Raw genomic sequence first — 17,646 nt, forward strand, 5'->3', positions numbered from 1 at the left:
TATTTAAATTTAATATTTATTTTGTCCATTACTGGATGCTTGTCCACCACTGGTGCCGTTACCTTAGCTAAGAAGTGAAACATATTTTTACCGACTACGTTTCCATTTGATATTATAGTTTCCGTCAATTATAAATTAGAAAGTAAAATATTTACGTAGTACGTGTGAGTTGACATATAAAGTGGTCGCATCGCGCAGGCGGCGGAGGAGGGCGCCGTGGTGTGGGCCGCGGGCGCGGAGGCGGGCGCGCCGCTGGTGCTGCGCACGCGCGACGGCGACTCGCCCGCCAACCGCCAGCGCGCCTTCGAGCTGCGCCAGCCGCCCGCCGCGCCCGCCGCGCCCTTCCGCGTCGACCCCGTCACTGGCGCGCTGCACCTCGCCGGGAAACTCGACTTCGAGACGCAGCGGACGCACCGCTTCACTGTCAAGGTATGTACGACGTTACATTTCACTTATATCTATTTTAGTTATACATTACGTCTCTTATCTCGTGCCACACGAGTTATAATATTTGCATGTTCAAAAATAGGAGTGTGAGAAGCCAGGATGTAATGTTTTATATTATATTTATATTTATTAGGCACACCAACAATAAATACATTTGACATTCATACATTAAACATTATAAATTCATTAATACATATTATGCATTTACCAATAACAGGTCTACACAGCATTGACAACAGTTCTCGAAATTATAATATAGAACATAGATATACATTAACAAATTATTTAATTACAATAACAATATTTTATTTTTATTAATCTTGATTACTATGTTTACAATTATTATTGACTAGCGGTCCGCCCCGGCTTCGCCCGTGGTACATATTTACGTTTTCTCTACATAAAAACCATCCTCGTACTTCAAGGAATATAATAAAAAAAGAATTATCGAATTCGGTTCAGCCGTTCTCGAGTTATGCGCTTACAAACACATTTTGCGATTCATTTTTATATATAAGACTAGCTGTCCGCCCCGGCTTCGCCCGTGGTATATGTTTACGTTTTCTCTACATAAGAACCATCCTCGTACTTCAAGGAATATAATAAAAAAAGAATTATCGAAATCGGTTCAGCCGTTCTCGAGTTATGCGCTTACCAACACATTTTGCGATTCATTTTTATATATAAGAAAGAAGATAAGAATATTAAGTAATGAATAATTTTATGTTTGTATTGTGCAAGAGATCCAAAGAATATATTATGTCAAAACTGTTATTAAGTTCAAAAGTGCTTCTAGAAGAATTCTGATTGAATGTTTGAGTTTAATTTTTCAGGTTTTAGATATGGGCAAACCGAGATTACCTTCCGACAGTATAGCGCATGTCACCGTCGAAGTTACGAATGTGAATGACTGTCCGCCGAACTTCTCTCAAGCTTCGTACGACGTGACCGTGTTGCTGCCCACCACGAGCGGCGTGTCCGTGCTGTCGCTGACCGCCAGCGATCCTGACGAACCGGACGCTCCAGAGAAACTCAGATTCGACATAATCGATGGGGACCCACAAGGCGCTTTCGCTTTATCTTCCGTTGGCGAACTGAGCGTCGCCGACCCCGGCGTCCTTGACAGCGAACATAAGCTACGGGTCCGCGTTTCCGATGGAGTATTGTCGAGCACGGCGCGCGTCAACATAAAAGTCCGAGAACCGGATAATTCCGGGCTCGCCTTTCAAAAGACTGATTACTACGCATCGCTCGTAGAAAATTCTACAAAACCTGTAACGATCATCGTGCTCAACGTCCTCGGAGCGGCGCTCAATGAACATCTCGAATTTCGCATTCTGAACCCGGTCGAAGGATTCGAGGTGAGTTTAGTGACAGACGTTTACGCTAGAATGATTTTTTGTTCTACCGGCTGCATTCACTTGTTTCGTTAAAAAAATACACTAAAGAAACTGAATTCCCAAATATGATAAACGTTTTATCAGCCAGTCGTGTTGAGTGGCGTATATTGTGTGCAACGCAGATCGGCGCGACGTCGGGCGCGGTGCGCAGCACGGGCGCGGCGCTGGACCGCGAGGCGCGCGCCGCGTACGCGCTGCTGGTGCGCGCGCGCGGCGCGGGCGGCCGCGTGGCGCACGCGCGCCTCACCGTGGCGCTCACCGACGTCAACGACAACTGCCCCGTGTTCGTGGAGCGCCCCTACGTGGCCGCCGTGCTGGCCGGCGCCGAGCCGGGCACGCCCGTCTTCACCGTCAAGGCCGTCGACGCAGACGCCAACGATAACGGCGAAGTGAGTGATAGTAATGGTTACGTTGATGTTTAAAAAGTAATAATTATTAGAAATTAAAGATTTAACGGATTTTAAACGCGAAGTATTCATTCGTTAAAATCATTAATTTCTAAATGTACTTATAATACTCGCGTAGAGTCAAACACTAGAGAATACCATAAAAAATACGTGTCGTACTGCCGCGGTAAAGCTATTGCATAGCTCCTCCGGGCCCGTCGGAGTGGGGAGCGTGAGGTTTTTTCGTTACGGAATTTCTCGATTCGGTTCCCGTGCTCAAGGCCCGCGATAGAAGCTATGCAATAGCTTAATAATTATTTTTTAATAATTAATTTTACCCCAAAACAGTGAGCTTTTTTTGACGATAAAAGTCCTAACATTAAAAAAACTACTGCCTGATACAATATCAAAAAAAAGACGACAGTATCTAATCGTATTGAACTTCATAATTGACCTTTTCCCCAAAGAATGATTAGTAAAACATCGAATTGTCTCCAGGTACGTTACGAAATGAAGCGTGGGCACGGCGAGCTGTTCCGTGTGGAGCGCCGCTCCGGCCTCATCTCGCTGAAGCAGACGTTGGACGCACACAACCAGCTCTATACGCTCGTCATAGCCGCCTTTGACGGAGGTACTTACGAGTCAACTTTGAAGTGAAACTTCTTTATGCGCGTTGAGTCATGTGGATGTGGTTGGTGTTCTGTTAGGTCAGTGTGGCCGAGGCAGGATGATTGTGTTATCCCGAGATGAACTACCGTAGTGCTGTAATACGAGAAAAGACGTACGAGAATGTACGATTGTCAGTATGGCCGTGTTAGACGTAACTTTTGATTTCATATTTTTGTGGATGAATACTTGTCAATGTAGTTGTCAGTATTTCCTGTCAGAACATGCTTAGCTGTCGAATACTATAAAATACCGCCTTCCTTTGAATCGTGGCGTGGCTCAGACGTGGTGTATACAACGTTTGACCCAACTACCCTCACTTTGTTAAAGTCGTTGACTTGCTGTGATTTATTATGAACCGACTACATAAATTATTTGTCAGTTGTGTAGAATCGCAGTACATTATTATTAAATTCAAACTAATATCGAACCCAGACCCGTGTAATTTCTAAAAATAATTCATATCATATCTAAGCATCACATCCTCGAGTTTGAAGAGTATGCCACCGGTTACCCTGTCCGGTGTAGATAAAAAATATGCAATATTAATATGGCACAATTGACTGAACGAATAGGTGTAAACTTGGGTGTAAAGTAGAAAGTAGATACGTTATAAATATTGACGTTAATCAAACGTCAAGCTGTGGTAAATAGAGATGAGTAGCGGCAATAAGTCGACGGCTTCGTTGCAGGCGTGCCGGCGTGCGGCGCGGAGGCGGAGGTGTCGGTGCGCGTGTGGGGCGGCGGCGGCGCGCCGCGCTGGGAGCGCGCGCACGAGGCGCGCTCCGTGCGCGAGGACGTGCCGCCCGGCGCGCCGCTCGGCCCGCCGCTGCAGGCGCGCTCGCCGCTCGACCGCCAGCTCATCTACACGCTGCACGACGCGCCCGACCTCTTCGAGATACACTTCGACACCGGTGAGCGCTCCCGCGTGCCGAGCCGGGATCGCGGGCGCTGCTGCCGGCCCGCACCCTTGCCCGTAGTCACGTTGTATTTGAATCGCTAAGGGTGCGGCCGGCGTAGCGCTCGTCTTCCGTGCCGCTAGCCGTACTAACGATTTCATTTTGTCCCGCAGCCCGCGACGGGGGGACTAGCCCGTGTGAGTATAGGCCGTTATCGCTTGGTTGCGTTTTCATGAGCTGATTCATTTGCCTCGTTTGAGATATTTTTTTTATTTGACCCTTCAATCCGAGATCCACCCGCTTTTAAATAATTTACTCCGCCTTTTATCCCGAATCGACCCGACTCCTTTGTTTCACGCATCATCAATAATCGCACAAATTAGTTATTTATTTGTTTGTATGTAACAATTTAAATAAAATGATATTATAATTACTTAATTTGAAATTTCAAGGTTTGAGCTGTTGATCGCTTAATTTTTTTTTTTGATTCCTTGTATATTACTTGAATATATATTTTATGAATAGTTTCATTCTTTATGTGTTGAGATTTTTTTTGTTATCTAAAAAGACGAAAATCCGAAAATATATTAGGTATGTAGGTATAAAAATTAGACAAACTATTAGCTAAACTATTAGCTAAATGTTTTCACTGATCACGATTCACGGTTGTCTGAGTAGTGGGATTCGTTGTTATAATTTTTTTAATGCGGATTATTAAACATTATTTTCTATGTTAAACATGGTTTACGTGTTAATAACCCACACCTTCACACGTACATTTTCATTCGCACTGATTAAGCTTACAAAAAATCATTTGGTAAAATACGCTTAGCTGGTTCATTCGTGCCGCTGGTTTGCAATAGATAGATATGTTTCGGAACATTTGACGTTCGATCGAAATATAACAAAATAAGCGAACCGGCGTCACGAAGGGACTAGACCAGGAGGTGACCGGGTTGTGGGCGCAGGCACGCTGGTGGCGACGGGCGCGCTGGACTACGAGACGGCGCGCTCGCACGCGCTCACCGTGCGCGCCACGGACGGCGTCACGGGCGCCTACGCGGACCTGGCGCTCACGCTCACGGTGCTCGACGTCAACGACTGCGCGCCCGAGTTCGCGCAGGACGAGTACCGCGCGCACGTCTCGGAGGCGGCGGCGGTCGGCGACCTCGTCATACGAGTCGCTGCGACCGACCTCGACACTGGTAATTAATGTCTATTTTAATTATTTCCAAATGAAAAAAATAAAAATTCTGCCCATTTTATCTTAGCAATCTACCCATTTTAAATAGCAAAAAAAATTTATGATAAGTAAGTAAGCGAGCGCGCGAAGTCATTTAACGACTCACGATTAACGAAGTAAAAGAAGAATAAGAGATAAGAAATTCTGAGGTCTGTAAAGCTGGCAATGAAAAATTAGCGAAATTAAAAAAAAAACAAAGCCAGATACTGTGTAGGTATTAAGATTAATCAAATCAAAATATTATATAATGAATTTAAAATCATTACTAATTATAAAAGTTCGATTTCGTTTGCATCGCAGGCGACAACGGCGAAATAGTATACACCCTGTCTGCGTGGGGCGGGCAGACGAGCGCGGACGACGCGGCGCTGTTCGCGGTGGAGCGCGCGTCGGGCGCCGTGCGCGTGGCCGCGCCGCTCGACCGCGAGCGCCGCGCCGCGCACCACCTGCTGCTCACCGCCACCGACCGCGGCCAGCCGCCGCTCTTCACCACTGCACACTTGTTCATTACGGGTTCGTTTCATATCGATCATCTCCAACATTTATTTACTCAAAGTTAAAGATCCTAAAGTACTTATATTTATTTATTTGTAAGTTACATGATTGCAGTTTATTAGCAAGACACACGTCACACAAGTTGTACGATTACCTAATCGTACAGACAATAGGTACATGTTCCCGGAATGCAATGCGTCGATGGTGCATATTTTATTATATTGTATTAATTATTATTTTAAGTTTTAACACACAGTTCAGTTCGCATTCGGACTCCGTACCGGGCGGAGCTTCACCATCTCATCCCATTACAGTTAAAAATAAATATATCTCTTTATCCCAATCTCATATCTTATCTTTTACCCCAAAACTCCCCCTAACATTGGTCCTTCGAGCCGGACACGCGCAAGGGTAGGTATCTTTTTTTTTTATAGGACATTATTACACAAATCGACCTAGTCCCACAGTAAGCTCAATAAAGGCTTGTGTTGTGGGTACTAGGCGACGATCAATATAATATTTAATAAATACATATAATATAGATAATAACACCCAGACCCAAGAACAAATAATTGAGTTCATCACACAAATATTTGCCCTGACCGGGGATCGAACCCGGGACCGTCGGCTCAGTAGGCGTTAGACTTTACCACTGCGCCAACCGCGTCGTCAAATTATAGTATAATATTATCGGCAGAGGCATTAAATATAAAAAAAAACTCGTAATAAACGGAATATAATAACCATAATTATAATAAGTGAGTCATGCGAGGTGTTCATAATAACCGTCGGTGATGAACTGACTTAATAAAGTGTAAAATATTGGAAACAATTTGGGTTGTGAAATATGCAAGCAAAGCGCCTTTATGCACTTTGTACGTACTTGCTCGTACAAATATCATAGTTCGAATTATTGAATTATTATCAGTTCAAGAAAAGTTATTTTTAAATAAATTGATGACTGAAAAATAAACCAACAACCTTTCTAACCTCATATTTTTAGTTTCGAATTTATTTTTGAATTACTAAGAAAAAAAAATATTTTTCTTTGTAATTATTTACAAACTTAGCAAATTTTTTAATTTTTAATAAATATGTTAATCTTTTTAAGATCATTTAATAAATGGCTTATATAATGCTTAAACTTCATACATAGTTCTAGAGTGGTCATAGCAGCAGTTTAGAAGCTACATGTATTAAAGACGAAGCGCAGCAATATCCCTATTTTGAAAACTAAGCTTCTAAATGCAAAAATATTTCGTATACATACCGAGGATAACAATAAATTTAACCAAAATCTAAAACCTGACCTTGAAATCTGTGTCCGCTTCGCGTGAAATGCCCCAACGTTACAAAGTTAATACCTGCTTCGTTTTTAAACCAGTGGACGACGTGAACGACAACGCGCCACGCATGGAGCGCACGGTGGTGACGGCGCTGGTGTCGGAGGAGGCGGCTCGCGGCACGGCCGTGGCGCGCGCGGCCGCGTGGGACCCGGACGAGGCGGACGCGCCGCGCCTGCGCTACGCGCTGCAGGGCGCGCCCGAGCGCCGCGCGCTGGCCGTGCACCCGCTCACCGGCGTGCTGTCGCTCACCGAGCCGCGCGCCTGGAACGCGAGCGGCGCGCGCTCGCTCAACGTGTCCGTGTCGGACGGCGCGCGCGCCGCCTTCTCGCGCGTCAAGCTGTCGCTGGCGCCGGCCAACCGCGCGCCGCCGCACTTCCCGCACCTCGTGCACGAGGCTCGCGCTCTCGAGAACCAACCGCCGCCGCTGTTGCTGACTACGGTGAGTTATCGTTTCACTTCTCTATTTACGCCTTCGTACGAAACGCGATAAGTTTATCTCTGTTCTTTAGTTTGCTTTGTTTAATACGTGGTATATTTTTAGGTAAAAGCGTATGACGACGATGCCGGGGAATATGGCGTCATCACCTATTCAATTCCATCGGCGAAGCTACGTGAGACGTTCTCAATAGATGCCACTAGCGGCGCTCTCAGCACGCGTGTGCCGCTGGATAGAGAGACGCGCGCTGAATGGGAGGTAATCTCAAAAACATCGCTAGTAAAATTTTATCCTACTAATATTATAAATGCGAAAGTTTGTGAGTGTGTGTATGTGTGTGTGTGTTTGTTAATCTTTCACGCAAATTCTACAGCCAGATATTATTGAACTCTTTCTTGTGACAGACATTTTTGCTAATCTGCAAATACCTAGTAATATGCTCGTGACTGTACTGCGTCTCTACACAACTGCCTAATTGATGTAGACAGTTGATAACAGATCACAGTAAATCAACGACTATTAGCAAGGTGAGTGTAGTTGGGTCAAAACATCGTATAGATAACGTCATAGGCGCGATTTGTACGAATCCGCCACGATTTAAAGGAAAGCGGCATTTTATAGTATTCGACAGCTAAGCATGTTTGGACAGGAAACAGTGACAACTATTTATCCACAAAAATATTAAATCAAAAGTTACGTCTAACAATATTATAACTGTATCAATCAATCTACTATATCAATCAATTATTACTACTGTACCTAGTCGTAAATACTTAACAAATTTGTATAACTAGGTGCCAGTGATGGCGAGCGACGGCGGCGGGCTGGTGCGGCACACGGTGGTGCGCGTGCGCGTAGGCGACGCCAACGACAACGCGCCCGCGTTCCCGCTGCGCGAGTACCGCGCCGCCGTGCGCGCCGACCGCGCGCCGCTCGTGCCCTTCCTCACGCTGTCGGCCGCCGACGCCGACGCGGGCGAAAACGCGCGCCTCGTCTACTCGGTGTACGAGGGCGAGCTGCGCTCCGACGCCGCCGGCCTCTTCGCGGTCGACCCGCTCACTGGGGCACTGTCGTTTGCTCGCAATGCGTCCGCATACGGTAAACTGACGATGCGTTATTTTCTGAAGCGAAAATTTTTTTATGGAAAAAAGTTGAAAAAATCCATTAAATGTACCGTGTAATATGCCAACATGGGCATGGGTATCTTTGCCCGAAGATCAATTCATAAGAAAATTTTTAAATTACAAAAATACCTTCATACTTATATTATGATGAGTGATAGGAACGCTGTATCGAATTACCGACCTGTGTCTGTTCTTCCGGCACCTGGTAAAGTTTTAGAATCGCTGGTTCAACAGAAAATTTACTGGCATGTTAAACATAAACTGCACCCAGAACAACATGGTTTTTTACCAAAGAAATCTACCACCACTAACTTAGTCAGTTTCATTGAGGATGTTGCCGGCGCTATCGATGAAGGACAGGAAATCCACGCTATTTACACGGACTTTAGTAAGGCGTTCGATTTAATTGATCATAATTTATTACTAAGAAAGATTTATGAATTGGGTATTCATGGGTCCTTGTACCGCTGGTGCGAATCATACTTAAGTAACCGGACTCAATTAGTCAAGATTCGAGGATATACATCACGAGCTAATGTAATCCCAACGGGCGTGCCTCAGGGATCCCATCTGGGTCCCCTTTTTTTCTTATTATTTGTAAATGATCTTGCCAATAGTCTAAAATGTAACTTTAAAATGTATGCGGACGATTTAAAATTGTATATGCGAATTCAATGCGAAGACGATAAGAATATGCTACAAAAAGAATTATACCACGTTGAAGATTGGTGTCTCAGGAACAGAATGCTATTAAATGAAAATAAATGTTATTGCATGAACTTCACAAAAAAGAAGAACACGTTGCCTCTTTCATATATTTTAAAAAGTAGCAATCTTAAACAAGTATACAGTATTAGAGACTTAGGAGTCATGGTGGACAGTTCACTGAATTTCAAAGATCACATGGATCACATAATAAGTAAATCGTCCAGTCTTTCCGGATTCATTTCTAGGCAATTAAAATATTTTAAGGACCCTTGTGTTGTGATTCCTATTTACAATTGCATTGTAAAAAGTGTCTTGGAATATAACAGCTGTGTTTGGTCTCCCAGCTATGCTGTGCATTCCAGTAGATTGGAGAGAATTCAGAAAAGATTTGTATATCAACTGTCGTACATTAATAATCAATGCAAAACATTGGTATCATACGAAAAAAGATTGAGTTTTTACAAAATGAGGCCCCTAAGTGTGCGCCGCAAAGGTTTGGACATACTGTTTCTGTACAAACTGATACATGGTCTTGTGGATTGCCCTGAACTCCTTTCGCGCATTAAAATAGAAGTTCCACGTCCTGCTAGCCGTTTGGAAAATAGGAAGTGCTTTAAATTACCCTATTGTCGTACTAACGTAGGTCAAAATTCTCCTTTATACAGGTGCTGTTCGTACTATAATGGAATTAGGTATGATTTCGATATTTTCTCGAGTTCTCTAGCCTCAGCCAGAAGTAAAATATACTCTGCGTTGAGTACCTAAAAAATAGTAGTAGTAGTGTTATTTTATGTAGTTTTACTGGGCACGATGTGCTCACTGGTTTTAGGAGTTGCACCGCAAATGTTTTGTTCTGGTGAATTGTTTTTAGGGCTATTTGAGTGACAACTTCGATTTGTGAGCCAAATAAATAAAAAAAAAAAAAAAAAAAAATTATGTATATCTAACAACACTACCTATTGTGTGTCGCCATAGAGATCTAGAGAGATGCCAATCGATTGCGCTGAGTACGAAAAAAAATAAAACCTGGTGTCTCATTACAAATTAAACAAAATAAAAACAATACTTCGCGTTGTGTGCGTGTCATCACACAAAAATTTGAGAGCGACTATTCGTTCGCACACTAGATTGTAAGTGACGTACGTATACAACACCACAACAGCCGCAAGATATGCGTTTATGATAGAGATTGCTTGTCGATAAAATGAGAAACGTTAAAATTAAAACAATTTATAGGCTGTATAATATACTAATACAGTTACTAGGTAGAAATGGACACCTTGATGGTAGCATTCATGGTGATGAAGTCCATAAAGCATTGCCTATTGACTTATTGTAAAGTAAAATAATTTGGAAAATCCAAAAGTGCACGCCTCATAATTTTTTTTAATAAATATTTATTAATTATTATTTTTGTTTATTTAATAACAATTAAACCACATCACAATTAATCAGACCCTGAAAAATGAAAGGGTTCTATTCCTGAGCATACTCAAGCGTAAGAGAAAAAAAAAGACTCGATTAGTAAAGTATTTCGGTCGCTATCGTGTTAACAAGAAAAAGGATCCGCACATACAGACACACGGACGTCCAAGACAGAACTTTTTTAAACTGTTTTTTAACTAGTTTAAATAACAAAAATGACATCAAAAATATCATGAACGTTAAAAATAGTGTTTTTTCTTAATATGTGTGTGTATGTATTATCTTACAAGTGCAATGTATGATACATATAGACATTTTAAGTTTGAAAAATCAGATGTTTTGCGCGAAGTGACAGTAGTACCCACCTCAACGCTTCGCTTATGAGGCGTGCAATAAGTATGAAATAAGTGACTTCTTTTTTAATCCATGTATAATAATTACTATAAATTATTGCTCGAGTACCTATCAAATAATAATAATACAATCAGATATTAAGCTAATAGTAATACATTATGATATAAAAATAAGGTAGTAAGGTAGTAAAAATCCGAATCTTATCGACATGGACACACTCGATTCGCATCCTTAACTAACGACCGCGAGCAGCGGCCGTACTACACGATTGTTAGCTTTAGTATGTTCAATGTTCATTATACACTGCGGTATTCGAACTCCGCGTTTGAATAGAGTCACGTACAGAAGAAGCATTGTAAACTATTCACATAAATTATTGTGACTGTCGTTCTGTCACATAATATAAAAGATAAGAAACCAAGAAATCACTCTACGTAATATTTTTTTTGAAATTTTAGTAAGAAAATCGTATAATTTTCAGTACTTACCGATGGTATGTGATTCCATTTGACTTAAAGATGCTGGTTTCACTTCGGTTTTTACAAACTTTAACGGAACAACACGGCATTGTCTAATAATACCCGGCCGACGGTCGAACGTCAACTGAATGCAACAAACAGCATGTGTTCTTTTTTTTGCTGCGACACTGGCCCCGCCCCCTAACCATATCTCCCTTTAGTTTCTGTGATCTGTGTGTGTCGCTTCAGCAACTTGTTGTACAAACTCGTCGAATATCATGTGTGATTTCGCGGGCAAAAAATGGTGAAAATTCAAGTGTGTGTTACAACAACAAACTATTTGTGCATGATGGTGAAAACACAGGTTTAATTTTTACTCATAATGTGTTATGAAAAAACGTTTGAATAGTATTTTAATGCTATTATTAGGCTGAAGGTTGTTTTAAAACAAGTTGCAATGGTGGACAAAATTACCCAATAATGTAGCGATCTTTATTTTACTACATTACCTACCATCAAAAAAAGCTTAGGGTTGGCACATTTCATATTACCACATAATTTGATACGTAATAATATTACTTCTATTCGGTTAATTTCTGAAAAATAAGCTTAATTTGGAATCCCGGAAAGAAGCATGAAATAAAGTTAAATCGATGAAATAGTCACTGAATAATATTCTGTTTTATGCTATTGCATAGCTTGATGAGCGCAGGGACCGAATCGAGAAATTCCGTAACGAAAAAACCTCACGCTCCCCACTCCGACGGGCTCGGAGGTTTGGCTTGAAGGCATGCTATGCAATAGCTTCACCGCGGCAGTCCCCGAGTGCCACACGTCTTTTTTTATCTTTTTATTGCATACAACATAATCCTTGCAGTAATCGAAATCGAAAGTCATGCACATATTTTTACTAAGATGTACCAACCCTAGGCTTTTAGGAAAAGAGAAATGCGATTTGTATGAAAAAGAGAAAAAATACCTGATGTTGAAGAATAATGAAATTTGCTATAATAATATATTATGCACACGATCTAAGAAAAACATAATATTATGTTAACAGACAATACTAAGGTTTCCATAGAAAAATTTTGCAAAAATTTAATTTATTAAAAAAAAGTGGGCAATGTTTTATTCGTTACTATAATTTTATTTAAAATTAGTTTATATATACATTGTGTCTATAATCGTCCGTACCGCGTGTGCAGCGGGGCGCACGCTGCAGGTGTGGGTGCGCGCGCGCGACGGCGGCGGGTTGTCGGGCGAGGCGGCGGTGGGCGTGGCCGTGCTCCGCGCGGGGCAGGCCGCGCCGCGCGTGGCGCCGCCGCCGCCCGACCTCTTCCTGCCCGAGGACGCGGCGCCGGGCACGCTCATCGCCGAGCTGCGCGCGCCCGCCGGCCCGCCGCCGCGCCTGCGCCTGGCGCCGCCCGCCGCGCGCGCCGACCTGTTCGCGCTCGACGCGGCGGGCCGCCTCGTGCTCGCCGCGCCGCTCGACCGCGAGACGGCGCAGGAACACGTCATAGGTGATGAATGCTCCTTATATTATGATGTGTCGCCCTTTACACATAAGTTCTTGTTTATTAATTACTAGCAATGCCCTGCGGTTTCACCCGCATAGATAGCGATATCGTGACAGTGAAAAGTCTATTATAGGTTTAATTTTTAATCACATGAAATTTTAAAATCATTTTCACCCCGTCCCGCACTACGTCTGCTCATTGTATTAAACAGTATACCTACTATTTTAAAAATTCGTTATATCTTTTGAATGGAATATCCAATTTTTTTAATTTAAAAAGTATTTTGCTGGTATTGAAACAGTCTATAATAAAACATCATTTAATGGGATAAGAATTAATATATAATGTGTATGGATAAGTATTATTAATTCGATAGAGCCGCCTGCACGCACAAAAAAAACATGACTCATGCGGCGTTACCTCGCTCTGAGGCGTTCCATGTAAGGCTTGAAGTGCGAGCGAGAGCGCGGAACGAACGACAAAGAAGCAAAATCGGACGTTGTCACGTTCAACTATCGTCAGTAAACCGACTTTACAAACAACCAATTTTTTGTTCTATCTTCAATAGAGTCCGCAGCGCACGCGATGACAGAATTTTATTAAGGAATTTTTTACACCATGGGTTACATTATTGCATTTTTGGTAAGGATCTCTATTTTTTTTTGAAAATGCAATATAGCCTATGTTGCTCAGTGAAGATGCAGCTTTCTAATGGTGAAAGAATTTTTGAAATCGGTCCAGTAGTTTACGCGTGAAAACCATACATACATAATTAACAACATTTCCTCTTTATAATATTAGTATAGATTATAATATTATGAATCTCGAATCTCTAGCACTTGATTTTGCTAGAAACAAAGAAAAAAAAAAGGCTCAAATTACAACTTTCTAGAAATAAATTATGCTTAAAAATACAAAATAATAATGGTAATATTAGTAATATGAACTCAACTTTAATATATTATTTATAATTTATATATTTACTAGCTGTGCCCGCGACTTCGTCCGCGTGGAATAGTGACTGTATAGTAGTTACTACTTAATTTTTGAAGTGAAAACTTCTTTAGCGGCGTTGAGCACTTTTTCTGTAATGGGTATAAAATCTTAAACTCGCGTCAGGACACGTGATGATCGAAAAAGCGTAAGACGAATACCATTCCAAAATATCAAACATGCTCAACGTTAATAATCAAGTATTCACTTCTGCCGGCACTCCCGGAGTGCAACCCGTATTTTTTATTGAATTGAAAGGAAAAACACGTACTACCATAAATAATACAAAGTACTGTTAGTAAAATTTATTACTAAACTGAGCTAAAAAATAAAAAAATAAATACCAAATTAATTTTCTACGTAAAATTTATTTTTAGGCACCAGAGGGGAAGGGAGCAAATTTATTTTTCTTCCTTCCTTATATGGATGTTTTTGATAATAAATCGTGAAGCAACTGAGCGCCGAGACAAACGTCAAAACGCAAAGGAATAGAATCCGCTATCGATACTAATAATTGACATAAGCGTATGATGTTTTGCTAAGGATTTGTTCACCCTACCAACGACGACGACGACCACGAACAAAATTTTCATCCAGTCGCAATTTAACAAAATAGTGCTAAACACAATTAGAATAAAATATTAAAATTTCCTGTCGTTCTGGTGCTTGGAATTTTTTTTTTTGAGATCAATGAATGAAAAAATAGATTTTTCGTAGAAACGGTAGCTCCTAGAAAATCGAAAAAAGTCTATTTTTTATTAATTGACCTCGAAATTTTTTTCTTCCGAGTACCAGTATGACGCGAAATTTTGATATTTTATTTTGAACGAATTTGGTCTGGATGAGAATTTTGGTCGTTGTCGTCGTCGTAATTTTGGTAGTGTGACCGAACCATTACTAAAATGTGATGAGTTTATGTCAATAATAATTAGCGATAGCAGTTTCTATTCCTTAGCGTTTATTCTAATCTCTGCCGTCTCGGCCTGCAGATCTTTCCTGTCTCACGCCTGTAGTAACTAAACCGTTTAGACCGTGCAATAAAAATTAATAAATACCATTTTAAATATTTATAAAAATAAAAAAAACAAAGTCGCCGGAGCTGCCATACCATCATTATCATATCATATATTATATTTTTTTTATAATGTTACTTAATTTTAAAGATCGTCAGGAAGTTTGTAAAATTATTATTTATTCCTTTACATTCGTTGCGTTGGTTTTTTTTTGAATTTTTTAAATTTTTAACTTCGGTTTCTTATTTTCAAGTAAGCGAGACCTACCTCCATTTTACATTCCTACATCATATTGATATCTATAAGTTTGTTGCTCCTTGACATCTTTCAATTTGTGCACGTACGGGCACCGTAACCGTGCACAAATTGTAATGGACCACAGTGACAAAAGAAGTGGTATCTTTAGGAAAAAAAATTGCCAAGGGCCAGGCCTATGTGGCTTTGAGTAGAGTTCAAAATTTCCAGTGTGTGGCTATCCTCTCGCTCCCATATCCCCCTCTTCCTTAAAGACTTTCAACCCATTCCCTTTCCACCCCTAGTAAATGGGATAACCGATTTTGATGTAAACCATATTATCTAATTGTACCTATATGTACACGTCATATCCTGTCGTTTGATGCTCCATTTGGTTTATTAATCTAACCACTGTCACCCCTAAAGTGCCCTATATGTAATAAACGGATGAACCGATTTCGATAAAACATTATTAATTGTAATTCACACGTTGCTCTTTCATATTTTGATATATCTACCGCTTTAGTATATTATTTGACAACATTCCATTATTGTTCATTCCCACTTTTACTGCTGTAATCTAATAGAAGCTGTAATGGATAAACCGAATTGGATAAAAAATATAACTAATATTTTTTCCCACATTCCCACTTTTACCCCTATAAAGGTATAATAAATGGATGAACCGATTTTGATACACTTTATCTAAGAACCAGCGTCGGAAAATATGCTGTCTAACATCAAAACCGCATCTAATTCGGATTACACACACACACATAGCGGTCAAACACTTATCACCCATCTTTTTGCGTCGGGGGTTAAAAATATAATACGACATAATTTAAAGGACATTTTATGTAGAAAATTTACCTAGAAGTAAGCATAATTCTAATTTGACCCCTCCCCCTACTATCTCAGCTTAAGTTAAATTTTTAACTACAGTTTTGGGTATGGGATCGATTTAATAATTTAACCCCTGCTAATTTTTTTTACATATTTTCATTGTACAGACATCACTTTTCTAGAATTTTATTATATGTATTGATGATTGATGATTGATTTCTTATTTTGTCATACTTAACACAACTTACCTTTTGTGGGAACGCAAGAAGGCGAAAATTAAAAAAAAACCGAAGATTTATAACAATGTAACGAATGAACACAATCACTGTTATCTACTATTACCTATATTAATTGTAATGGTGTCTTGTTTGATATCAAATAATAAACATCTACCCTCACTCATAAAAATTTAGTACATATATTCACATGAAATATAAGCGCACCTGAAATGGACTCTGTGAAGATATGAATTATTTATTTAACTTTAAAAAAAAACAACCTAACCAATATCATAATATTTAAATTATGAATTTCCCAGAAGCGTTAATATTATGTTAATTGATTTGATTTTAATGAAATCTCATAGATGGCGCTGTTTTAAATTTGTCTTTATACTACTAAGATTCATTATACTGTTTCTCTGCCAAAATTACTTAAATGACGTAGTTTTTATAGTGTAAAGGTAGACAATAGCATGGCTTACTCAAAAACAACATTTAAACATGAGTCTTTAGATTGTACGCTATCGTAGTACAGAGAATACGTAAGAAAAATAAAGGTTCACAGCTCCTCCCCCGCAGGTGATAGCTTGATAATATGTAGCCTATAGCCGGACCCGACCTGTTAGTAATTTTCATGCAAAATTTGAAGTCAATCTATGCAGTACTTTTCGAGATTAGCCCGGTCAAACATACAGACAAACAGACAAACAGACAAACCGACAAACAGACAAACAGACAAAAATTCTAAAAAGTATGTTTTTGGCGTCTATATCGATTATAGATCATGGATTATGTATTCTTTTAAAAAAATATTCAATGTACAGTTTTGACTTTCCTACGATTTTATTATATGTATAGATACTAGATTTCCGCCCGCGGCTTCGCCCACGTTTTCAAAGGAAAACCCGCATAGTTCCCGTTCCCGTGGGAATTCCGGGATAAAACCTACCCTATGTGTTAATCCAAGTTACCTTCTATATGTGTGCTAAATTTCATTGTAATCGGTTCAGTAGTATTTGCGTGAAAGAGTAACAAACACACACACACACACACACATCCTCACAAACTTTCGCATTTATAATATTAGTAGGATTAAAACTGCTTTTTACATTATCTCTCTGATTAAATAAATAATAATATTACCTTCACAATCGCCTAACAACGGTTTAGAGCAATCTTCCGTATCCTCTCCCATCTCACGGAACCGTTGTATTAAGTTCTCTTCTGAATTATTTCTGAGAAACACGAAATATAAGGTTATATTTTATTATGCATACCATGTTTAAATATAAATTTATAGTTGAATCGTTTCTATCGCCTTAAATACGTATTTTATCATAATTTATCTATAATATTATTGATGTGAAAACTTTTTTAGCGGCGTTGAGCACTTTTTCTGTAATGGGTATAAAATCTTAAACTCGCTTCAAGACACGTG

At 40.3% G+C, this 17,646-nt stretch overlaps 1 protein-coding gene across 1 annotated transcript in view; it reads left to right on the forward strand.

The window, feature by feature from the left end:
- kug (FAT atypical cadherin kugelei) overlaps positions 1–17,646 on the forward strand; it is a 77,217-nt gene that overhangs the window by 44,671 nt on the left and 14,900 nt on the right. Inside the window, exons 17-28 of the mRNA XM_089704361.1 lie at positions 199–429; positions 1,281–1,808; positions 1,970–2,236; positions 2,732–2,864; positions 3,592–3,813; positions 3,972–3,995; positions 4,767–5,003; positions 5,342–5,554; positions 6,921–7,321; positions 7,424–7,576; positions 8,113–8,416; positions 12,593–12,907. Coding sequence (XP_089560487.1) covers positions 199–429; positions 1,281–1,808; positions 1,970–2,236; positions 2,732–2,864; positions 3,592–3,813; positions 3,972–3,995; positions 4,767–5,003; positions 5,342–5,554; positions 6,921–7,321; positions 7,424–7,576; positions 8,113–8,416; positions 12,593–12,907 — 3,028 coding nt within the window. The remainder of the gene's footprint in view (positions 1–198; positions 430–1,280; positions 1,809–1,969; positions 2,237–2,731; positions 2,865–3,591; positions 3,814–3,971; positions 3,996–4,766; positions 5,004–5,341; positions 5,555–6,920; positions 7,322–7,423; positions 7,577–8,112; positions 8,417–12,592; positions 12,908–17,646) is intronic.

The sequence above is a fragment of the Colias philodice genome, chromosome 15, assembly GCF_061535455.1.
Source record: "Colias philodice isolate Cphi_HAF_F1 chromosome 15, ilColPhil1 Martin Lab GWU primary, whole genome shotgun sequence".
Taxonomy (NCBI): domain Eukaryota; kingdom Metazoa; phylum Arthropoda; class Insecta; order Lepidoptera; family Pieridae; genus Colias; species Colias philodice.